The following is a 24,898-nucleotide window of genomic DNA, read 5'->3' as shown; positions in this document are numbered from 1 at the left end:
GGGTGTGGGCGGTTCTTTTACCTCCCCGCAAGGTCCTCCATATGATACCAAAAGGAGTCCCAGAGAAGTCACAGCTGTGCCCCTGTGGTTACTCAGGACTGTGAATTCCCTTCCACACAGTCCTGTTCCCCATTGCACAGATGAGACAGCTGAGGCCAGGGTGGGAGGGGCAGAGGTAAAACCAAACTGACCGTTTCCAGGGTGCCCAGCTTTCAACAGGGTGACAGTCTTGCTTGTGGCCTATCATGGCATTTCCCAAACCAGGTGACAAACTTCAGAGAGAGGGCTGGGTGTAGTGGCTCATGCCTGTAATCCCAACACTTTGGGAGGCTGAGACAGGTGGGTCACCTGAGATCAGGAGTTCGAGACCCCAGCCTGGTCAACATGGCAAAACCCCGTCTCTACTAAAAATACAAATATTAGCTGGGTGTGGTGGTGTGCGCCTGTAATCCCAGCTACTCTGGAGGCTGAGACAGGAGAAGTGCTTGAACCCAGGAGGTGGAGGTTGCAGTGAGCTGAGACCACACCACTGCCCTCCAGCCTGGGTGACGACAGAGCAAGACGATTGCGTCTCAAAACAAAAAACAAAAACTTCAGAGGCAGATGTCTGTTCCTGCCCTACTCTCTGCTCACTGCCACCAGGTGGCGGTAAGGAGCCATATCTGGCTCAAGCAGGGGTAGGAACTACTCCGGGCTGCTACTAGACAATGATGACTTACCTAACATAGACTGATGCCTTGAAACAGGGTTCACCCATCAGACCATTCCCAGGAGGTGTAGGAATCTGGGTTTGGGTCCCAGCTCAGACACTATGTGGATAAGACCCTCTCTCCCTCTACTGGGCCTTGATTTACTTATCTGATGCCCTCTCAGATGTATGGCTCCACCCCACTCCCTAAGAGAGCCATCTCCTGCAGACACTGACTCTCCCTTCATCCCATGTTCCTTGATGGAGCTGCCCTTAGCCTTTCCCTGAAAGGCTTCTTGGAGCAGTGGAGCCAGGAGCCAGTGCCAGGCCCAGTCCTTCCCCAGCCAGGCCCCATGACCTGCCCCCTTTTCTGCAAGTGTTGGTTTCATCCAAGTAATATTTTGTGGGCTTCTCCGGCCCCATCTGTCCAGTGGAAGGTGATGGCATGGATCAGGTGTGAGTTTGGCCTGGGGCCGCGGCTTGGCTTCTGGTGACTTCTTGGAGCCTCCATCCGAGTGGGTCAGAGCAGGCAGGGATTAGAGCCGAAACTGAGAGGGGCCGGACTCATGGTGATGTGCACCTCCTCCCATCCAGGTGCGGCCTGCCTGGGGAAATCTTGTGGCCGGAAGAGAAAATGAGCTTCCCAGGACCCCTGACTCACGACCTCATCAACGTTGGTGCTACTGCTTGGTGGAGAATGTAAACCCTTTGTACCCATCCCATGCCCCTCCGACTCCCCACCCCAGGAGGGAACGGGCAGGCCGGGCGGCCTTGCAGATCCACAGGGCAAGGAAATAAGAGGGGAGCGGCCAAGTGCCCCGACCAGGAGGCCCCCTACTTCAGAGGCAAGGGCTGTGTGGTCCTGGCCCCCGACCCCATCCCTTCCCACCTAGGAGCTCCCCCTCCACACAGCCTCCATCTCCAGGGAAACTTGGTGCTACACGCCGGTGCTCTTATCTTCCTGGGGGGAGGGAGGAGGGAAGGATGGCCCCTCGGGGAACCCCCTCCCTGGGACTCCTCTAAAGATGGTGCAGACACTTCCTGGGCAGTCCCAGCTCCCCCTGCCCACCAGGACCCACCCTTGGCTGCCGTCCAGTTGGTACCCAAGCACCTGAAGCCTCAAAGCTGGATTCGCCCATAGCATCCCTCCTCTCCTGCGTCCACTTGGCCGTCTCCTCCCCACCGATCGCTGTTCCCCACATCTGGGGCACCTTTGGGTTGGAAAACCACCCCACACTGGGAATAGCCACCTTGCTCTTGTGGAATCCATCCGCCCATCCGTCCATTCACCCATCCGTCCATCCATCCATGTCCCCATTGACCGCCCGGCACCACTAGCTGGCTGGGTGCACCCACCATCAACCTGGTTGACCTGTCATGGCAGCCTGTGCCCTGCCTCCACCCCCATCCTACACTCCCCCAGGGTGTGCAGGGATGTGCAGACTGGGGTGGTAGGCATCTCCTCCCCACCTGGGGTGTCCCCACATGCAGTACTGTATCCCCCTCATCCCTCCCTCGGTCCACTGAACTTCAGAGCAGTTCCCACTCCTGCCCCGCCCATCTTTTTGTGTCTCGCTGTGATAGATCAATAAATATTTTATTTTTTGTCCTGGATATTTGGGGATTATTTTTGATTGTTGATGTTCTCTTTTGGTTTTATTTTTGTGGTTCATTGAAAAAAAGAAATTTTTTTTTCTGATTGGGGGAGCTGTATCCCCAGTAGAAAAATCATTTTAATCACTCTGATATAACTCTGGATGAAACACACCTTTTTTTTTTTAATAAGAAAAGAGAATTAACTGCTTCAGAAATGACTAATAAATGAAAACCTTTAAAGGAAACTGTGTCTTAGCTTCCTTCGTATCGATTTAATCTGTCTTCAACTCCCTGGCCTGGATGAGGATCCGGGCTCTGCTTCAGGGAACCTCCACCACCCACAGTGTATTTGAGAGGTTGCCAACCAAAAGCCTCTGCAGCCGGCTTCTGGGGCATTGATCTTTCTCCAAGGTTGGCTTATTCTTTAACAATGAGGCCAGGAATTGGAGACCCACCTGGACAACACTGTGAGACCCCCATAGCAACAACGACAAAAAAAAATTACTCAAGAGTGGTGGTGCATGCCTGTGGTCCCAGCTACTCAGGAGGCTGAGGTGGGAGGATCGCTTGAGCCTGGGAGTTCAAGGTGGCAGTGAGCTATGATTGCACCACTGCACTCCAGCCTGGGTAAGTGAGCAAGACCCTGTCGAGAGAGAGAGAGAGAGAGAGAGAGAGAGAGAAAGAGAGACAGATAGGAAAGGTGGCTTACCTAAGAGAAGTCAGAAGACAGTTAAGGGTAACCATTTTCCTCTGAAACTGTCCCCTCTGAGGAAGACCAGCTCTCATGGGTGGCCCATGTAAGGCATCATTTGGCTTGAGAAATGCAGGTGACACCCAGCAGCAGGTTCAGCACCACCCTTACTCAGATGCACCCATTCCCATTCTGGCCCTCCTCCTCCCCTTGAGGCCAGAAATCCATGGGGCCCGGGAATGCGCTCACCTGCAGCCCACATCCCTACCTCTGGACCATGCTCTGGGTACCAGGGCTCACTCGGCCTCAGGCCTGTGCCGTCCTCCTGAGAGCAGGCCCCGTGCTGAGTGTGCACACCTCTAAGCCAGAAACGTGGCAACAGCTGTTCGTGGAGAGTGTGAATGGAGCTCACTGTGCAGACTGGAGCATATGTGGGTTTGCACACAAGGATCCTTGTGATCCCAGAAGGAGCTGGGAGGGAAAGAGAAAGTTGGTGGAGGTACGCTCAGGGAGAGCTTCCCAGAGAACAACAAAGGGCAAAAAACATTTTACCGGGCAAAGAATAGAACAGAGAGGAGGGTGAGGCCTTTCATGCAGAGGACAGGACAACCAGAATGTCTGGTAGGAGAGGGCAGCACTGAGGATTTATGGAGGATGGATTAGGAGAGAGTGAGCGGTGCAATTCAAGGAGATGCACAAGAGGGTTGCTGTAATAGTCCAGGGTGGGGTGACACAGCCTGCCCTACAGTGGTGGCAAAGGATATCCATCCATCCCTCCACCCATCTACCCATCCACCCATCCATCTATCCACCCATCCAACCATCTATCCACCCACCTCTCCATCCATCCACCCATCCATCTGCTCACCCACCCACCCACCCACCCATACGCTCTTCCACCCATCAATCTATCTATCTACCCATCCACCCAGCCATCCATCTATCCATCCATCCATCCATCCATCCATCCATCCGCCCACCCATCCACCCACCTGTCCATCCAACCACCTATGCATCTACCCACCCACCCATCCAACCATACACTCATCCACCCATCAATCTACTCATCCACCCATCCATCCATCCATCTGTCCATCTATCCATTCATCCATCCACCCACCCACCCATCCACCCATCCGCCCATCCATCTATCCGCCCATCTGCCCATCCATCTATCCACCCATCCGCCCATCCATCTATCCACCCATCCACCCATCTATCCACCCACCCACCCACCTGTCCATCTAACCATCCATCCATCTATCCACCCATCCACCCACCCATCCACCCACCCATCTGTCCATCTAACCATCCATCCATCTATCCACCCATCCATCCACCCACCCATCCGCCCACCTATCCACCCACCTGTCCATCCATCCACCCATCCATCCATACACTCATCCACCCATCAATATACCTATCTACCCATCCCCCCATCCATCCGTCTATCCATTCATCCATCCATCCATCCATCCATCCACCCACCCATCCATCCGCCCACCCATCCACCCACCTGTTCATCCAACCACCCATCCATCTATCCACCCATCCACCCATCCATCCACCCACCCATCCATCTGTCTGCCTATCCACCCATCCATCCACCCACCCATCCACCCACCTATCCACCCACCTGTCCATCCATCCACCCATCCATTTACCCACCCACCCACCCACCCATCTATCCATACACTTATCCACCCATCCATCTACCCATCTACCCATTCACTCATCCATCCATCTATCTATTCATCCATCCATTCATCCACCCATCTGTCCATCCATGGACTAATCCACCCATCTACCCTTCCTTCCATCCATCCATACACCCGTCCACCCATACACTCATCCACCCATCCATCTACCCATCTGCCCTTCCACCCATCCACCCATCCCTCTATCCACTCACTCATCCCTCCACCTATCCATCCCTCCACCTATCCATCCACCCAACCACCCACCCATCTATTCATCCATACATACATCCATACATACGTACATACATATGTACATACATCTGTCCACAAACTCATCCATCCATTCCTCCACCAACCCATCCATCCATCCCTCCACCTATCCATCCATCCATCCATCCATCTACCCACACATCCACCCACCCACCCAGCCATTCATCCATCCATCCATGTCTCCTTCCACCCATCCACCCACCCACCCATCCATCCACCCATCTATCCACCCACCCATCCATCTATCCATCTATCCACACATCCATCCACCCACCAGTCCATCCATCCATTCATCCATCCATCATTACTTCACTCAACAAAAATATCCACTGCTGGTTTTTCCTCAGTTCTCTGGCCTCTAAAAGTCAGTAAGCCCCAGCATTCCAGCCTGTGGACTCCCTGTCTTGGTTTCTCATAGCTCATGGTTTTATTTATTTATGTATTAGAGACAGGGCCTCAGTCTTTCGCCCAGGCTGGAGTGCAGTGGTTCACAGCTCACTGCACCCTTAAACTCCCGGGCTGGAGCAATCCTCCCAACTACAGGCGCATGCTACCATGCCTGGCTAATTTTTAAATTTTTTATAGAGACAGAATCTTGCTATGTTGCGGCTGGGCAGCAGTGGTACGTGCCTGTAATCCCAGCACTTTGGGAGGCAGAGGTGGGCAGATCATGAGGTCAGGAGTTCAAGACCAGTCTGGCCAATATGGTGAAATCCCATATCTACTAAAAATACAAAAATTAGCCAGGCGTTTCACTGTGGTCTCGATCTCCTGACCTTGTGATCCGGGCGACAGCGCGAGACTCCGTCTCAAAAAAAAAAAAAAAAAAAAAATTAGCCAGGCGTGGTGGCGCATGCCTGTAATCCCATCTACTTGGGAGGCTGAGGCAGGAGAATCACTTGAACTCGGGAGGTGGAGGCTACAGTGAGCTGAGACCGCACCACTGCACTCCAGCCTGGCAACAGAGCAAGACTCTGTCCCCTACCAAAAAAAAAAAAAAAAAGAATATTGCTATGTTGCCCAGGCTGCTCTCAAACTCCTGGCCTTGGCCTCCCAAAGTGTTGGGGTTACAGGTGTGAGCCACCTCACCTGGTGTGCTCGTGGCTTTAAATATTTAATACCACCTATTCATGGGTGACTCGAAAATTGACATCTCCAGCATGGACCACTCCCCTGAGCCCAGGACTTGCACATCCAAGGCCAATTCTAACATCTCTACCTGGAAATCTCATAGGCGTGGCATAGGGAGCATGGTTTTCCCTCCCTGCCTTTCCCATCTCAGTAAAGGGCAGCCCTAATCTTCCAGAGGTTCCGGCCTGCAACTCTGGAACCATCTTTGACTCTGCTCTTCCCTCACTCCCCACAGCGGATTCACCAGCAAATAATACAGCACCACCTTCAGAATACATCCAGAGTCGGCCAGGCGCGCTGGCTCACACCTGTAATCCCAGCACATTGGGAGGCTAAAGCGGGCAGATCACCTGAGGTCAGGAGTTCGAGACCAGCCTGACCAACATGGAGAAACCCCATCTCTACTAAAAATACAAAAAAAGTAGCCGGGCATGGTGGTGCATGCCTGTAATCCCAGCTGCTCAGGAGGCTGAGGCGGGAGAATCACTTGGACCTAGGAGGAGGAAGTCGCGGTGAGCCGAGGTCGCACCATTGTGCTACAGCCTGAGCAACAAGAGCAAAACTCTGTCTAAAAAAAAAAAGAGAGAAAGGAAAAAAAAAGAATATATCCAGAGTCCCACCACGTCTCAGGGCTAAACCACAGTCCCCAGTATCCCTTGCCTGAATTACTGAAATAGCTTCCCGAGCCCCGTGGTTCTCCCCTGGCTCCCCTATGGCCTTCTCTCCACTCAGCAACCAGAGCAATCTTTTTTTTTTTTTTTTTTCTGAGATGGAGTTTCACTCTGTTGCCCAGGCTAGAGTGCAGTGGTGTGATCTCAGCTCACTCAATCTCTGCCTCCCGGGTTCAAGTGATTCTCCTGCCTCAGCCTCCTATCTGGGACTACAGGCATGTGCCACCATGCCTGGCTAATTTTTGTGTTTTTAGTAGAGATAGGGTTTCACCATGTTGGCCAGGCTGGTTTCGAACTCCTGACCTCAAGTGATCTGCCTGCTTCGGCCTCCCAAAGTGCTGGGATTACAGTCAAGAGTCACCATTCCCTGCCGCAATCCTTTCTTTTTTAATTAAAATTTTTTGGCCGGGCGCGGTGGCTCAAGCCTGTAATCCCTGCACTTTGGGAGGCCGAGACGGGCGGATCACGAGGTCAGGAGATCGAGACCATCCTGGCTAACACGGTGAAACCCCGTCTCTACTAAAAAAATACAAAAAACTAGCCGGGCGTGGTGGCGGGCGCCTGTAGTCCCAGCTACTCGGGAGGCTGAGGCGGGAGAACGGCGTAAACCCGGGAGGCGGAGCTTGCAGTGAGCTGAGATCCGGCCACTGCACTCCAGCCTGGGCGACAGAGCGAGACTCCGTCTCAAAAAAAAAAAAAAAAATTTTATTTTTGGCCGGGCACAGTGGCTCGTGCCTGTAATCCCAGCACTTTGGGAGGCTGAGGCGGCAGATCACAAGGTCAAGAGATAGAGACCATCCTGGTCAACGTGGTGAAACCCCCATCTCTACTAACAATACAAAAACTAGCTGGGCGTGGTGGTGCGCACCTGTAGTCCCAGCTACTCAGGAGGCTGAGGCAGGAGAATCGCTTGAACCCGGGAGGCGGAGGTTGCAGTGAGTTGAGGTCAGGCCACTGCACTCCAGCCTGGCAACAGCGTGAGACTCCATCTAAAAAAAAAAAGGGGGTTTATTTTTTAGAGACAGAGTCTTGCTCTGTCACCTGGGCTGCAGTGCAGTGGTACAATCATAGCTCACTGCAGCCTCAAACTCCTAGGCTCAAGTGATCCTCCCACTTCAGACTCCTGAGCCTGAGTATCTGAGACTACAGGCACCCACTACCAAGCAGGGGCCATTTTTTTTTTAAATTTTAGTAGAGATGGGGTCTCACCGTGTTGCCCAGGCTGGTCTCAAACTCCTGGCCTCAAGCGATCCGCCTGTGTCTGCCTCCCAAAGTGCTGGGATTACAGGTATGAGCCACCACATCTGGCCCAAAGCAATTCTTTCAAAGCGTAAGTCAACTCGGGTCATGTATCTACTCAAAATCCTGCAGTGGTTCCTGTCTCACTCAGACACAAAGCCAGAGGCCTTTCTATGGCCAGGATGCCCCTTCTTGCATGGCACCAGCTCTTCTGACCCCACATTCTGCTATTCGAGCCATGCAGTCGCCCTGGCCATCTTAGTTTTCCTTGAGTGCAGCAGGTCACCCCACTGCCAGCCTTGGCATCTGCTATCTCTTCTGCCCAAAACGCCCTTCCCTCAGCTATCTGTGTTTCTGGCTCCCTCACCTGCTACAGGTCTTGACTCAAGTGTCACCTTCTCAGAGGGTCCTACACTGACCCCTTTCTAAAACTGTAAATTGGGCTGGATGTGGTGGCTCATGCCTGTAATCCCAGCACTTTGGGAGGCTGAGGTGGGAGGATCACTTGAGGCCAGGAGTTCAAGACAAGCCTGGGCAACACAGTGAGATCCCATCTCTATTTAGAAAATAAATAAAATTGCGAGCTGCACCCTCCTCCCCTGCTCAGCACTCCCTCACCTGGCTCTACCTCCGTGTTGTGTTTTGTTTTTTGAGACGGAGTCTCACTCTGTCACCCAGGCTGGAGCGCAATGGTGCAATCTCACCTCACTGCTACCTCTACCTCCCGAGTTCAAGCAAGTCTCCCGCCTCAGCCTCCTGAGTAGCTGGGACTACAGGCACCCGCCATCATGCCTGGCAAATATTTTTTGTATTTTTATAGAGACAGGGTTTGACCATGTTGGCCAGGCTGGTCTTGAACTCCTGACCTCAGGTGATCCGCCCGCCTTGGCCCCCCAAAGTGCTGGGATTACAGGCATGAGCCACCACACCCAGTCTGTGTCTGCCTTCTTTGACTCCAGAGCACCTGTCACCATGTACAAAATATATTATACTTCTTTTCCTGCCTCTCTACACCAGACTGTAAACTCTAAGAGGGGAACTGCTTTAAGAATAACATAGGCCGGACACGGTGGCTCTTACTTGTAATCCCAGCACTTTGGGAGGCCAAGGCAGGCAGATCACTTGAGGTCAGGAGTTCAAGACCAGCCTGGCTAACATGGCAAAACCCCATCTCTACTAAATATACAAAAAAAAAAAAATTAGCTGGGTGTGGTGGTGCATGCTTGTAATCCCAGCTACTCCAGGGCCTGAGGCAGGTGAATTGCTTGAACCCAGGAGGCAGAGGTTGCAGTGAGCCGAGATTGCACCCCTGCACTCCAGCCTGGGCAACAGAGCAAGACTCGGTCTCAAAAAAAAAAAATTTTTTTTTAAAGACCCTATCTCCAAATACAGTCATACTCTGTGGTATTGGAGTAAGTGCTGCAACATATAAATTTTGAGGAGACACACTTCAGCCCCTAAGAGTTACCTCATGGAAAAAGGATCTTTGTAGTTGTGATTAAGTTCAGGATCTTGAGATATAGGGAGATTACCCTGCTGGGCCCTAAATGCTACATACGTGTTTTTATGAGAAGCTGGGGCTGGGCGCAGTGGCTCACACCTATAATCCCAACACTTTGGGAGGCCAAAGCAGGAGGATCACTTAAGCCCAGGAAGTCAAGGCTGCAGGGAGCTATGATTGTGCCACTGCACTCCAATCTGGGTGACAGAGCAAGACTCCATCTCTAGAAAAAAAAAAAATTGAAAAATCTAGATAAAATGGATAAATTCCTAGAAAGCCACAGCTTGCCAAGACTGAATCACGAAGAAATAGAAAATCAGCATAGACCAATAATGAGTAAGGAGATTAAATCAGTAATAAAAAGTCTCCCAACAGAGAAAAGCGCAGGACCAGATGGCTTCACTGGAGAATTCTAACAAACATTTAAAAAATTAACACCAATCCTCCTGAAACTCTTCCAGAAAATTGAAGAAGAGGGAGCACTTCCAATCTCATTCTAGGAGGCCAGCATTATTCTAATACCAAAGACACAAGAAAAGCCAACATCCTTTATGAACATCGATGCAAAAATCCTCAATAAAATACAAGCAAACCAAATTCAATAGCAGATTAAAAGGATTATACACCATAACCAAGTGGAATTTTTCCTGAAATGTAAGGATGTTTCAACATGTGAATATCACTCAGTAAAATATATCATGTAAACAGAACGAAAGAAAATCACATGATCATCTCAATTGCTGCAGAAAAGGCAGCAAGATCCAATACCGTTTCATGATAAAAACATTCAACAAACTAGGAATAGAAGCAAACCACTTAAACCTAATAAAGGCTATAGGTGAAAGCCCACAGCTAACATCATACTTAATGGTGAAAGACTGGGCTTGGAGTGGTGGCTCACACCTGTAATTCCAGCACTTTGGGAGACTGAGGCGGGCAGATGCCTTGAGCCCAGAAGTTCGAGACCAGCCTGGGCAACATGGCAAAGCCCTGTCTCTACAAAAAATACAAAAATTAGCCGGGCATGGTGGCACATGCCTGTAGTCCCAGCCGTTCAGGAGGCTGAGGCAAGAGGATTGCTTGAGCCTGGGAGGTTAAGGCTGCAGTGAGCCGTGATCATGCCACTGTACTCCAGCCCGGATAACAGAGTGACACCCTGTCTCAAAAAAATAAATAAATAAAAAATAAAAAGGACTTAAAGCTTTTCCTCTAAGATTAGGAATAAGACAAGGATGCCTACTCCTATCACTTCTATTCAGCATGGTATTGGAAGTCCTAGTCAGAACAACCAGGAAAAAAAGAAAAAGAAATTAAAGACATCCAAATTGAAAAGAAAGAAGTAAAATTATCTCTGTTTACAAATTACATGCTCGTATGTGTAAAAACCCCTAAAGATCGAACATGCACACAAAATTAGTTGTGTTTCCACATCCTCACAATGAACAATCTAAAAAGGAAATTAAGAAAACAATTCCATTTATAAGAGCATCAAAAAGAATAAAATACTAGAAATAAACCTAACCAAGGAAGTGAAAGATTTGTACGTTGAAAACTGCAAAATATTGCTGAAAGAAGTTAAAGAAGACACAGGAAAATATAAAGACATCCATGTTCATGGATAGTTAGACTTAATTGTTCAAATGTCTGTAGTGCTCAAGCCTGGGCAACACAGGTGATGAAACCATAGTTTCAACAAAATTGCTATCAAAGTCCCAAAGGCATTTTTTGCAGGAATAGAAAATTTCATCTTAAAATTCATGTGAAATCTCAAGGGACCCCAAATAGCTAAAACAATTTTGAGAAAGAAGAACAAAGCTGGAGGACTCACATTTTGTGATTCCAAAACGTATTACAGAGTTACAGTAACCCAAACAGTGTGATACTGGCATTACAGACAAACAGGCCAACAGAACAGAACATTCATAATGGCCCAGAAATATTAATAAACCCTGGTGTATATGATTAAATGATATTTGACAAGATGCTAAGACCATTCAATGGGGAAAGAACAGTCTCTTCAACAAGCGATGTTGGTGGCCGGACACGGTGGCGCATGCCTGTAATCCTCACACTTCTGGGAGGCCAAGGCGAGAGGATTGCTTGAGCCCAGGAGTTTGAGACTATCCTGAGCAACATAGTGAGATCCCATCTCTCTTTAAAAAAACAAAAAGAAAAACAAAAAAGTCAAATTGTGTTGGGAAAACTGAATACAAAAGAATAAAGTGGCTGGGCACGGTGGTTCATGCCTGTAATCCCAGCACTTTGGGAGGCTGAGGCAGACGAATCACAAGATCAGAAATTCGAAACCAGCCTGGCCAATATAGTGAAACCCCGTCTCTACTAAAAATACAAAAATTAGCTGGGCTTGGTGGCGGGTGCCTGTAGTCCCAGCTACTTGGGAGGCTGAGGCAGGAGAATTGCTTGAACCAGGGAGGTGGAGGTTGCAGTGAACCAAGATCATGCCACTGCACTCCAGCCTAGGTGACAGAGTGAGACCCCTGTCTCAGAATAAAATTCAGGGGCCAGATGCAGTGGATCACACCTATAATCCCAGCACTTTAGGAGGCTGAGGCAGGTGGATCACCTGAGGTCACGAGTTTGAGACCAGCCTGGCCAACATGGTGAAATCCCGTCTCTACTAAAAATACAAAAATTAGCCGGGCCTGGTGACATGCGCCTGTAAGCCCAGCTACTTGGGAGGCTGAGGCAGGAGAATTGCTTGAACCTGGGAGGCGGAGGTTATGCTGAGCCGAGATCATGCCACTACACTCCAGCCTGGGCAACAGAGCAAGACCCTGTCTCAAAAAAAAAAAAAAAAAAAAAAAAAAGGTTCGATCCTTATCTTACACCATATACAAAAATTAACTCAGGTTAAAGAACTAAATGTAAGACCCAAAATACAAAATGCCTGAAAGAAGACAGAGCAGATTGATTTCCGGACTAATTTCCAACAATCTGATTTCAGACTTCTGGCCTCCAGAACAGTGAGAAAACAAATGTCTGTTGTTTTTAGCCACCAAGTTTTTGGTAATTTGTCATAGCAGCCAGGGAAAACTGATATAGTATAGTGAATAAGTAATAACTCTAATACCAGGTAAATCAGTGCTATGAAGATAAAAAGTCAGGGAGGAGATAGTGACAAGGAATGTCACCATCCTAACAGGATGGTTAGGCGACCTGGCCTCAAGTCAAAAGCCCTGTAACAACCACATCCTTGGGAAGTTAGAACAGCAGAGAGGTGCACCACGATTTTTCTTTTTTTTTAATTAGAGAAAGGGGCCGGGCGCGGTGACTCACGCCTGTAATCCAGAACTTTGGGAGGCCGAGGTAGGTGGGTCACCTGAGATCAGGAGTTCAAGACCAGCCTGGCCAACATGGTGAAATCCCGTCTCTGCAAAAATACCAAAAAAAAAAATTAGCCAGGGATGATGGCAGGTGCCTGTAATCCCAGCTACTCAGGAGACTGAGGCAGGAGGATTGCTTGAACCCGGGAGGCAGAAGTTGCAGTGAGCTGAGATGGCACCATTGCACTCCAGCCTGGGCGACAGAGTGAGACTCAGTCTCAAAAAAATTTTTTTTAATAAAAAAATAATTAGAGAAAGGGTCTCCCTCTGTTGCCCAAGCTGGAGTATAATAGTGTAATCCTAGCTCACTGCCCTGGAAATCCTGGGCTCAAGTGATCCTCCCGCCTCAGCCTCCCGAGTAGCTAGGACTATGGTCACATGCCACCATACCTGGCTAATTTTTTTTTTTTTTTTTTTTTTTAGAGATGAGGTCTCACTATGTTGCCCAGGCTGGTTTTGAATTTCTGGCTTTAAGCAATCCTCCTGCCTTGGCCTCTCAAATGGCTGTGATTACAGGTGTGAGCTACCATGACTGACCATCATGATTTTAGCAAAAATGACCAAGGAGAATAAAAATAAGGGCAAAGTAGTAGCCAGAGGCTAGGTTCCATAAGCACAGAAGCAAGGACCTTAAGGTTAGAAAGCAAAGGAATGTCACACATGTTCAGAGGCTCTGCAGGATGACAGGGCGTAGGGACATGACTTGGGAGGCTGTTGCTCTAAATACCCAACTAGGCCAAGAAGGAGGGAGAAGTGCTGGAATTCTGGATGTATTTTACATATAGAGCCAATAGGATTTGCCAATGGATCAGAGGCAGGGAGTCAGGAAATGGGAGCAGTCATGCCATACTGCACACCTGTAGTTCCAGTAGCTAGGGAAGCTGAGATGGGAGGATCGCTTGAGCCTGGGAGGTCAAGGCTGCAGTGAGCTTTGATCGTGCCACTGCCCACCAGCCTGAGGGATAGAGGGAAATCTTGTCTCAAAAAAAAAAAAAAAAAAAAAAAGCCCATGAGTTTAGCCTAAATTACTGGATGACAGTGCTGTCATTTACTGAGATAAGAAACACCTGGGGAGGAACCATCCGGGCACAAATGATGAGCTCTGACCTGGACATGCTAAGTATGAGGTCCCGTTTGCCATCCAAATGGAGATCCCAAATACACATTCGGGTTCTTGTGTCTGCAGTTCGAGGAAAGGTCGGAGGAGTCACCAAGCCATGCGTCTGAGTGAGGTTACCCAGAGTGGGCGAGAAGTGAGCAGGCAGAGTCTGCTGGCAGGGACCCCATGATGCCAGCCCGCTTTGCATGCGAGGACAGCTTTGGCTCTGGCCCTGCCTTCAGCAACAGCCTTGGGCTCACGTTATGGCAGTGTCCCCAAGGAGCCTCCTGCTTGTCACTGGCTTATATCCAGTCAGGCACAAATTTGAAACTGGACAATTCCAACTTCCGGAGTGAGTGAGCCATTCCCCATGGGGTGCTCAATTCCTCATATAAAAAAACTTTTATTGGCCGGGCACGGTGGCTCATGCCTGTAATCCCAGCACTTTAAGAGGCTGAGGTGGCACAATCACTTGAGGTCAAGAGTTTAAGACCAGCCCGGCCAACATGGTGAAACCCTGTCTCTACTAAAAATACAAAAATTAGCCAGGCGTGGTGGTGCGTGCCTGTAATTCCACCTATTCGGGAGGCTGAGGCAGGAGAATCACTTGAACCCAGGAGGCGAAGGTTGCAGTGGGCCAAGATAGCGCCATTGCACTCCAGTCTGTGCAACAGAGCGAGACTCCATCTCAAAAAAACAAAAACAAAACAAAAAACTTTTATCAGGCTGGGCTCTGTGGCTCACGCCTATAATCCCAGCACTTTGGGAACACAAATTGAGCACAGGAGTTCGAGACTAGCCTGGGCAACATGGTAAGACCCCCCCATCTCTACAAAAGATAAAAATTAGCCAGACGTGGTACTATGTGCCTGTGGTCACACCTACCCAGAAGGCTGAGGTGGGAGGATCACTTGAGCTCAGGAGTTCGAGGCTGCAGTGAGCTACGATAGTGCCACTGCATGCCACCCTGCATGACAGAGTGAGACCCTCTCTCTTTTGAAACAAAAAAAAAGTACAAAAATCCTTTCTGCAGCCAGGTGAGGTGGCTCATATCTATAATCCCAGCACTTTGGGAGGCCAAGGCGGGTGGATCACCTGAGATCAGAAGTTCGAGACCAGTCTGGCCAACCTGGCGAAACCCCATCTCTACTAAAAATACAAAAAATTAGCCAGGCATGGTGGTGCATGCCTGTAATCCCAGCTACTTGGGAGGCTGAGGCAGGAGAATTGCTTGAACCCAGGAGGCGGAGGTTGTAGTGAGCTGGGATCGTGCCACTGCATTCCAGCCTGGGCAAGAAGAGCAAAACTCCGTCTCAAAATAAATAAATAAATAAAAATAAAAAGCAAAATCCTTTTTGCTTTCAGCAAAAAAATATCTTGCATGAGCAATATGACTGAATATGTCAGATCTGATGTTTCACCTGGAACTGTGGCTGACAAGGAGCTCCTACAGGGTGTGGAAGTGACAGCTCCATCTTTTCGCTCATCTGGATGTGTTAGCATCTTCTTTTTTTGTTGTTGGTTGTTTGTTTGTTTGAGATAGGCTGTACAGTGGCACGATCAGAGCTCACTAAAGCCTCCAAATCCTGGACTCAAGTGATCCTCCCGCCTCAGCCTCCTGAGTAGCTGTGACTACAGGTGCACACCACCACACCCAGAAAAAAAAAATTTTCCATAGAGATGTGGTGGGGTCTCACCATGTTGCCCAGGCTGGTCTTGAACTCCTGACCTCAAGCGATCCTCCCAGTTCAGCCTCCCAAAGCGCTGGGATTACAGGTGTCAGCCACTGCACCCAGTTTGCATCATCTTCAATCTGTGCTTTCTTTTTTTTTTTTTTTTTTGAGATAGAGTCTTGCTCTGTCACCAGGCTGGAGTGCAGTGGTGTGATCTTGGCTCACTGCAACCTCCGACCCCCTGGTTCAAGCGATTTTCCTGTCTCAGCTTCCCGAGTAGCTGGGATTATAGGCACGCACCACCATGCCCAGCTAATTTTTGTATTTTTAGTAGAGACGGGGTTTCACCGTGTTGGCCAGGATAGTCTCAATCTCCTGACCTTGTGATCCACCAGCCTCGGCCTCTCAAAGTGCTGGGATTACAGGCATGAGCTGCCGCGCCAGGCCCAATCTGTGCTTTCCTTGCAAGAATTGTTTTCAGCTATGAGTTCATTCTGCGAGGGTTAATTTAGTCAAAACCAGATAACATCACTCAACCAAGCTGGCTCAGGCTCACAGCCCCTCCAGGCCACTGTGCACTTCTCCACCCTGCACTGTGGGCACAGCAGCAACACGGCCCTGCCTGCTGCGTCCAGACAGGATTGGTTAACGGGAGGCAATGGAAGAATAAGAAGGACACGGGAGTCAGATCAGAATAGGCCTTCTGGGTCCTCTTCCCCATGAGTGCCCCAAAACTGGGGACCCCTCTTAACACAGCTCCTCTCAGGCAGGCCTCTCCTCCAGGGACCCCCTCTATGCCCCCTCACCCTGGGCTGGTAACTGCTGCCACCCCTCCAACAGTGCCAGTCCTTACTGATCTCCTTTCATGCCCCCTCCCCCGTGCCATGCATGGTAAACATCCCCTTTATCAAACTCTCTCCAGTTAGCCCCAGTAAGTGGCACTTTCTGTTTCCAGCCAGGGTCCTGCCTGGTATACGCCCTACAGCCAAGTTACAAGCCTCTCATTTGCCTCTCTTTCTTTCGCTTCCTTTTCCCTCCCCATCTTTTTTGACAGGGTCTCACTCTTGTCACCCAGGCTAGAGTGCAGCGGTGCAATCATAGCTTACTGCAGCCTCAACCTCCTGAGGTCAAGCATCCTCCCACCTCAGCCTCCCAAGTAGCTGGAACTACAGGCATGAGTCACCATGCTTGGCTAATTTAAAAAAAAAAAGTTAGAAGAGACAGGGTTTCACTTTGTTGCCTAAGCTGATCTCCAATTCCTGGCCTCAAGTGATCCTCCCACCTTGGCCTCCCAAAGTGCTGGGATTGTAGGTGTGAGCCACTGTGCCCAGCCTTCTTTCTAATGGGAAATTTAAAATTCCGGCCAGGCGTGGTGGTTCACACCTGTAATCCCAGCACTTTGGGAAGCCAAGGAGGGTGGATCACCTGAGGTCAGGAGTTTGGGACCAGCCTGGCCAACATGGTGAAACCCCATCTCTACCAAAAATACAAAAATTAGCTGGGCATGGTGGTGCACGCCTGTAATCTCAGCTACTCGGGAGGCTGAGGTGGGAGAATTGCTTGAACCTGGGGGGTGGAGGCTGCGGTCAGCCCAGATCGCGCCACTGCACTCCAGCCTAGGCAACGGAGCAAGACCGTGTCAAAAAAAAAAAAAAAAAATCTATTGTTTTCTTCCCTCCCCACGTAATTGTTTTGCACCCAGGGGTGAGTGCCCCCACTTTGCAGACCTGCCTAGACTTGTCCCCACAAACATGATGGCTAGAGTTGGAGTTGGGCTAGCGCTGCCTCTTGTTCACTGGGTTCACGTGGGCACGTGGCTCCGCTCCAGTCACTGCTTCCTGGGCAGTGGGATGACGTGGGAGGTGGACCTAGTGGGGACAGGGTTGCTCCTGCCCATGTCCAGCATTCTAGAATTGTCCACTTCTAGGCAGGGTGTTCCACCATCAGTGCTGGACTGGACCACCCAATTCCTTTGGCCGCTTGATTCAGCCCAAACCCGTGCCCCCTCCAGGACCCTGGGCAGGGCAGCCCCAGCTCCAAGTAACCAGCACTGAGAAGAGTACACCTGTCACTGCCTGGCAGGGGCTCGCTCCTTTCTCCGGGGCTGCTCATTCGCGAGGCCTGAGACGCGGACCATCACCTTCCCCGGGCCCAGCCTGGCCTCAATGCAGGCCTCAGAGAGAGGGACAAAACCCGGCCCGTCTCCCTCCCCTCCCCAAGGCGACCACCAGTGTCCTGGCGGGGCACAGGGCCTCCTCCAGCTCTGGTCCGGGTTCCTGGCTGCAGCTGGTTTGGGTCCGTGGGGGCCTCCCGCGGGGAAACGGAGGCCCCTTCTCTAGGCTCCCACATCCTCCTTGGCTGCCCCAGCAGAGCGCGCGGCCCTCCGAGGCAGCTGGGCCTCGCAGCTCCCAGTCGAGAGCTGTCGCTCGGAGAAAGATGAATGAATGAGAGCGGACAGGGGCGGGGAGGGGCGGGGCGCGCAGGCTCGCTGCGCCCCCTGGCGGGGCCGCAGCGGGGCGTGGCCTCTAGAGGCGTGGCCTTGGGTGTGGGGGCGGGTTTTCCGATAGGGGCGGGGCCGCGCAGGGCTGTTCCCGCCGCCGGCCGCCCGCGCCCCGCCCCCGTGCCGCAGCTCGTAGGCCCCGCCTCGGTCCGCCCCTCTGCTCGCTCCCCTAGCCGCCGCGGCACCAAGCCGGTTCCCCCGCCGGTGTCCGAGAGGCGCCCCCGGCCCGGCCCGGCCCGCGCCCTCCGCCCCCGCCTCCCCGGGCCGGCGGCGGTGGGCGAGCTTGCGGGCCTGGCCGCCCCCAGCCCCAGCCCCGCCGGGCCCCGCCCCCCGTCGAGTGCATGAGGTTGACGCTACTTTGTTGCACCTGGAGGGAAGAACGTATGGGAGAGGAAGGTGCGCGGGCCGCGGGGTGTGGGGCGAGGGCCTGGGGGGGTGCCCGGGGCAGCCCGGGGCATGGGAGGGGGCCGGGGCTGCCAGAAGGCCGCGCCCCTGCCTCCTCCGGGATGAGCTCGTCCTTCCGAAGCCCGCAGGCCCCTCCCTGTCCCCCTCCCGCCCGGGATCCCCCTCCCCGGCCCCCGGCGAGCTGCCCTTCCGCGGGTCTGGGGACCCCGGACCCTTTTCCTCCCCCCCGCTCCCCCTCGCGAAGGACTCCCAGGCACTGCCAGCCCCGCGCCGGCCTCCATCCGCGTGCTCTGTCCACCACCCGGGCCTCGCCCTGGGGCCACCCTTTATCCAGTCTCGGAAGAAAGAGGGCCGGGGAAGCCGCAGCCCTGGGTCCCAGTGGCCGCCCGGCGCCTGCCCGGCTCTGTGACCTTGAGCCAGGCGCCGACTCCCTGGGCCTCAGTTTCCCCTTCTGTACATTTGGAAACCGGGTAGTTGCCCCCCCAGTGTCGGTGATTGGAGGCCAGATGGGTAGAGCGGAGAAAGGCGTCCAGGAACCTGAAGGCCGTGTACCTCATCCACTCTCCCTCCCTGTGCCCCAAACCCGGTGCCTGCCGTCAGTCTTGGCTGGGAGCATGACTCATCCTAACCTCTTTAGCCCCTTCTCCCTCACTGGGGCCCAAGGCGCAGTACTGTACTGCAGTTAGGGTTCAAGGACTCCCCCAAGACTTCCCCAGCCTAGGACAGGGTCTGGGGGACCCTCCTTGGTTCTCCTTCGCTGACCTGTCACATAGATCCACCTGGCCCCAAGGCAGGGCCTGACTCGGCACCTCCCCCTGCCACCAACCCTTCCCAGGCCCATGAAAACCTGACTGGGGTAGGGGCCCACCTTCCTGTAGCCCCTACCTACCTAAGGTCCCTGCATCTTCACGGAGGGGCAGGCCATTGTGGCCTTGGGATCTAGCTATGTGACTGGGCAAGCCATGCCATCTCTGGGGCTCAGTCTCCCCTTCTGTACAGTGGGGAGGAGCAGACCCGGGGCATTTTCCAGGGCCCACCAGCTCCAAGGGTGCCAGGCCCCAGGGATGACTAAGCATGCCTGTGGCTGGCTAGAGGAGGTGCCAGGCCTCCCTGGGACAGGTGTCTGGAAGTACCCAGCTCTGCAGCCCCTTTCCTTCGCTAAGCCAGGGAATTCATTGCCAAGGGTCTGTTAGGGCTGGCACCGCCAGGCTTCCTGCCCTTGACCTCCCAGGTGGCTTTAGCCCAGGATGCACTAATCCAGCCCTGTCCAGTGCCTGCCTTTGAAGGGCCCTCTTAGTACTTCTTCCCGGGCAGGCAAGGGAGGAAAGGAGGCTGTGATAGGAATGTTCCCCACTGCCTTATCCCTAAAGCCACTGCTTCCTTTCTCCCCATTTACCTTGCCAGACCCAGTGCTATAGCGGGAGGATGGACCTGATCCTCCTCCTAGGCTGATACGTAGGGAAACAGGGCCAGAGAGGTTTGGCAACCTAGTCAGTATCTCAGCAAGACTTAGGCCAGCACCCTTTCTTCTCCTGTTTGGCACAGTGACTGCCCTGCCTGGGCACTGCACGGCAGTGTGTGAGGTGTGAGGATTGGTGCAGGTGTAGGTACATGTGGGGTGGGCAGGGCAGCCTGGGCCTGCACCAGAGCACACCTCCTGAGAACGCTTCCCAACTCCCCTCCCACCCCTGCAGGAAGCGAGTTGCCCGTGTGTGCAAGCTGCGGCCAGAGGATCTATGATGGCCAGTACCTCCAGGCCCTGAACGCGGACTGGCACGCAGACTGCTTCAGGTAGGGTGGGGTGCCCAGGGCCTGTGTTGCCCTAAGCAAGGCCTGCCAGAGAGGACAGGCTGGTCAAGGAATGGAGGAGGCTGGGATATGCCTCCTGGTGCTATCCCCCGTTGTGAGTTCGTGGCCTCAGTTTACCATTTATGACATGAGGTGTTTTGACCAGAAGATCCCTGTAGGCCTTCCTGTTGTCATTTTATTTATCTATTTTTTTTTTTCTTTTTGAATCGGAGTCTCGCTCTGTCACCCAGGCTGGAGTGCAGTGGCACAATCTTGGCTCACTGCAACCTCTGCCTCCTGGGCTCAAGCAGTTCTCCTGTCAGCCTCTGGAATAGCTGGGATTACAGGTGTACACCACCATGCCCAGCTAATTTTTGTATTTTTAGTAGAGACGGGGTTTTGCCATGTTGGCCAGGCTGGTCTCAAACTTCTGACCTCAAGTGATCTTCCCACCTCGGCCTCCCAAAATGCTGGGATTACAGGCATAAACCACCGCTCCTGGCCTCATAAACCACTGCTCCTGGCCTTATTTTATTTTATGTATTTTTCTTTTTTCGAAACGGTCTTGCTCTGTTGCCCAGGCTGGAGTGCAGTGGTGCCATCTCGGCTCAATGCAGCCTCCATCTCCCGGGTTCAAGTGATCCTCCCACTTCAGCCTCCCGAGTAGCTGGGATTATAGGTACACACCACGATGCTCAGCAAATTTTTAAAATTTTTTATAAAGACAGTGTCTCACTATTGAGACCCAGGCTGGTCTTGAACTCCTGCCCTCAAGCAATCCTCCTGCCTCGGCCTCCCAAAGTGCTGGGATTACAGGCGTGAGCTACCACCCTGGCATCTGATGTCATCTTATATCTCTGAGATCTAAATCTTCGAGAGGATGGGAGAGGCCTCCAGTTGAGCCAACGCCTGCAATTCAGCCCCCTGCTGGCACCCAGACAGGGGGAAGAGTTGGAAGGAGTGTCCCCCCTGCCTTCTGGTTGCTCATGCTCTTGCAGGGAGGGAAGACAAACCAGGCCTTGAGGGAAACCGAGCCACCTTCAGTGTTTTCCAGGCTGCTTGCAAAGATGCATAACCCGGTCACACCAGCTCCAGCCTCCAGACACACACCCACGTGTAGGAAGAAAGTAGGGTCAGGGTTGTGGCGGAGGACAAAGAGTACATGAGGACCTGAAGGTCACCAGTAGGACTATCTTGAGAAGCCAGGGGCAGGGGTCTACCTGCCTTGGAGTTGGCTATAGGGCCAGAGCAGGGATCTCAAAGGATGTGAGATTTCCTGGGTAGAAAAGTAGAGTGGAGAAGAGGCGTGGTGGGTCACACCTGTAATCCCATCACTTTAGGAGGCTGAGGCGGGCAGATCACTTGAGTTCAGGAGTTCGAGACCAGCCTGGGCAATATGGCAACACCCTGTCTCCACCAAAAATACAAAAAATTAGCCGGGCATGGTAGCGCACGCCTGTAGTCCCAGCTACTTGAGAGGCTGAGATGGCAGGATTACTTGAACCCAGGAGATGGAGGCTGCAGTGAGCTATGATCACGCCACTGCACTCTAGCCTAGGCAACAGAGTGAGACTCCGTCTCAATTTTAAAAAAAGAAAAACAAATGGAGTGGGAAAGAATTACAGGCACAGTCACCAAACAGCAAGGTTCAGGGGAGAAAACTCCATAAAAGCGTAGAGGGTGAAGCTGGGATGCCCACCAAGGGTCAAGACATCCAGCACCAGGACTTTATTTTAGGCTTCTGCCTTGGTTTATTTTTTGGTTTTTGGTTGTTTTAAGACAGTCTTGCTGTGTCGCCCAGGCTGGAGAGCAGTGGCGCGATCTCGGCTCATTGCAACCTCCGCTTCCCAGGTTCAAGTGATTCTCCTGCCTCAGCCTCCCAAGTGATTCTCCTGCCTCAGCCTCCCAAGTAGCTAGGATTACAGGCATGCACCACTACGCCTGGCTAATTTTTGTATTTTCAGTACAGATGGAGTTTCGCCATGTTGGCCAGGCTGGTCTCAAACTCCTGACCTCAAGTGATCTGCCCACCTCAGCCTCCCAAAATTCTGGGATTACAGGCATGAGCCACTGCACCCGGCCTCGGTTTGTTTCTTTGTTTTTTCTCTTCTTTTTTTTTTTTAGAGACAGGGTCTTGCGTGTACCCAGGCTGGAGTGCAGTGGCGAGATCATAGCCCACTGCAGCCTCCAACTCCAACTCCTAGATTCAAGTGATCCTCCCGACTCAGCCTCCCAAAGTGCTGGGATTACAAGCATGAGCCCCCGTGCCAGCCTGTTTTTCCTTTTTTAGGAGTAATGTCTAACATTTTCTAACATTCAGTAAGGGACAATCCCTGTTCTAAGCACTTTGCATAGTTAGATATTAGTGCTGTCTTTGTTTTGCCAGAGAGAAAATTGGGACACAGAGAGGTTAATTATCTTGATGAAAGTCACACAGCCGGTGAGTGAAATGAACACACTTAGTGGTGTGGCTGAAAGGAGACAGATAGCATACCCTGAGGTTCTGCATCAGGTGCTCAGAAGGAGGTCTTCGGGGGGCAAGAGAGCTCTCAACAGGCAGAGAAAACCATCAGCACAGAGGTGGGATTGTGCGGACTGCTGAGGGAACAGGAACAGTTCACTTGGAAGGAACAGAATAAGTCAAGGGATTCAACAAGAAACAAACTTGAGACCGATTTGTGAAGGGCCTTGAATGCCAAGATAAGGAGCTTCAGAAGTTAGGATGGGCATGGTGGCTCACCCCCGTAATCCCAGCATTTTGGGAGGCCAAGGCCAGTGGATCACTTGAGGCCAGGAGTTCGAGACCAGCCTGGCCAACATGGTGAAACCCCATCTCTACTAAAAATACAAAAATTAGCTGGGCGTGGTGGCACATGACTGCAATCCCAGCTACTCGGGAGGCTAAGGAAGGAGAATCACTTGAACCTGGGAGGTGGAGGCTGCAGTGAGCTGAGATCACGTCACTGCACTCCAGCCTCGGCGACAGAGCGAGACTCCATCTCAAAAAAAAAAAAGTCAGAAGGGAGCTGGCAGACAGCCAGGGAGGGACTGGGGTGACATGCTATTGAAGAATGCCATCCCAGTGGGCTGGTGGTGGTATCTAGGCAGGGAAGGGACTGTCCCAGTAACTCAAGGGTCCGAGCTCATCAGACCTGACCTGGGACAGTGACTGAGGATGGAGAGAATTTCAGGCAGAAGGGACAGTTTTTGGTGAGTATTTGTCATATTGGCTACCATGCATTGAGCATTCTTCATGGTAATTTGTTAAATATTCATAACTCTACCGTATGTGCCCAGTTTGCATGGGAGAAACAGATTCCGTGAAGTCAGGTGCCTCGCTGAAGGTTATAACATCTAGAGCTGGGACTCAAACCTCACTCCACATCGCTGCAGAGTAGGAAAGGCAGGGGCTGACGGTGGCGCATGCCTGTAATCCCAGCCCTTTGGGAGGCGGAGGCGGGTGGATCACTTGAGCTCAGGAGTTCGAGACCAGCCTGGGCAACATAGCGAAACCTCCTCTCTACAAAAAAATTAGCTGAGCGTGGTGGTGGTGCCTATAGTCCCAGCTACTCAGCAGGGCTGACATGGGAAGGTTGCTTGAGCCTGGGAGGTGGAGGTTGCAGTGAACTATGATCACACCACTGCACTCCAGCCTGGGTGACAGAGTGAGATCCTGTCTCAAAAAACCAAAGGAAGAAGGAAAGAAGGAAGGGAAGGAAGGAAGGAAGGAAGGAAAGAAGGGAAGGAAAGAAGGAAGGAAAGAAAGAAGGGAAGGGAGGAAGGGAGGAAGGAAGGGAGGGAAGGGAGGGAGGGAAGGAAAGAAAAGGCCAGGGCTTCGGGGAGGGCATGAGCACTGGCGAATGGCAGGGTGGAACCTGAAGCCGTCTGGTTTTCCAACCTGGGTGCTGGGAAGGTGGTGGTTTGTTGACTGTGGTGGAGTTGGGGGTCGGGTTGGGGAGGAGACATGCTCATCTGTGTTGAGCTGGAGGGGACATGGGCTATCCAGGGTGGCTGTGCCCTGCCCAGAGCTAGCCATGGGAGCCTGAGTCCAGCTGGAGGTAGGAAAGCCAGAAAAAATGGCCCCCTCGGAGCTGGTCCTGAGATGGTGAATGGGATTTGTGATGGGGCCAAGATGAATGAAGGGAAGAACTTGGGGACCCCTGTGTCTGCGGTGAGTGGGGAGATGGAGTCTTGGGTGATGGAGAGAGGGTCAGGAGTAGAGAGCACAGAAAGCACAGGAGGGAAGCTGTGATACAGGATGGATATACCTGGCTTTGGAGTGGCCTACCCCGAATCACTCACCAGGAGAGGGGTGACGCCCCAGGTTGGGGCAGTAAGGAAGAGGTGTTTGGGCTGTCCCTAGTGTAGTGAAACACAAGAAAGAGGCCGGCTGCGGTGGCTCATGCCTGTAATCCCAGCACTTTGGGAGGCCAAGGTGGGCAGATCACCTGAAGTCAGGAGTTTGAGACCAGCTTGGCCAACATGGTAAAACCCCATTTCTACTAAAAATACAAAAATTATCTGGGCATGGTGGTGGGCACCTGTAATCCCAGCTACTCAGGAGGCTGAGGCACAAGAATCGCTTGAACCCGGGAGGCTGTG

General features: G+C 52.1%; 2 protein-coding genes across 2 annotated transcripts in view; both read left to right on the top strand.

The window, feature by feature from the left end:
- Positions 1-2,529, top strand: part of ELN (elastin) — a 45,673-nt gene extending 43,144 nt beyond the window's left edge. Inside the window, 1 exon segment of the mRNA XM_025380695.1 lies at positions 1,283-2,529. Coding sequence (XP_025236480.1) covers positions 1,283-1,326 — 44 coding nt within the window. The 3' untranslated portion in view covers positions 1,327-2,529.
- A 15,708-nt stretch (positions 2,530-18,237) lies between these two features.
- The window catches only part of LIMK1 (LIM domain kinase 1), a 35,047-nt gene continuing 28,386 nt past the window's right edge, over positions 18,238-24,898 (top strand). Inside the window, exons 1-2 of the mRNA XM_025380817.1 lie at positions 18,238-18,499; positions 20,203-20,299. Of these exons, the coding sequence (XP_025236602.1) occupies positions 18,445-18,499; positions 20,203-20,299 (152 nt within the window). The 5' untranslated portion in view covers positions 18,238-18,444. The remainder of the gene's footprint in view (positions 18,500-20,202; positions 20,300-24,898) is intronic.

This window comes from Theropithecus gelada, chromosome 3 (assembly GCF_003255815.1).
Source record: "Theropithecus gelada isolate Dixy chromosome 3, Tgel_1.0, whole genome shotgun sequence".
Taxonomy (NCBI): Eukaryota; Metazoa; Chordata; class Mammalia; order Primates; family Cercopithecidae; genus Theropithecus; species Theropithecus gelada.
Note: the sequence above shows the minus strand (reverse complement) of the source record. Positions and strands in the feature narration are given on the sequence as shown.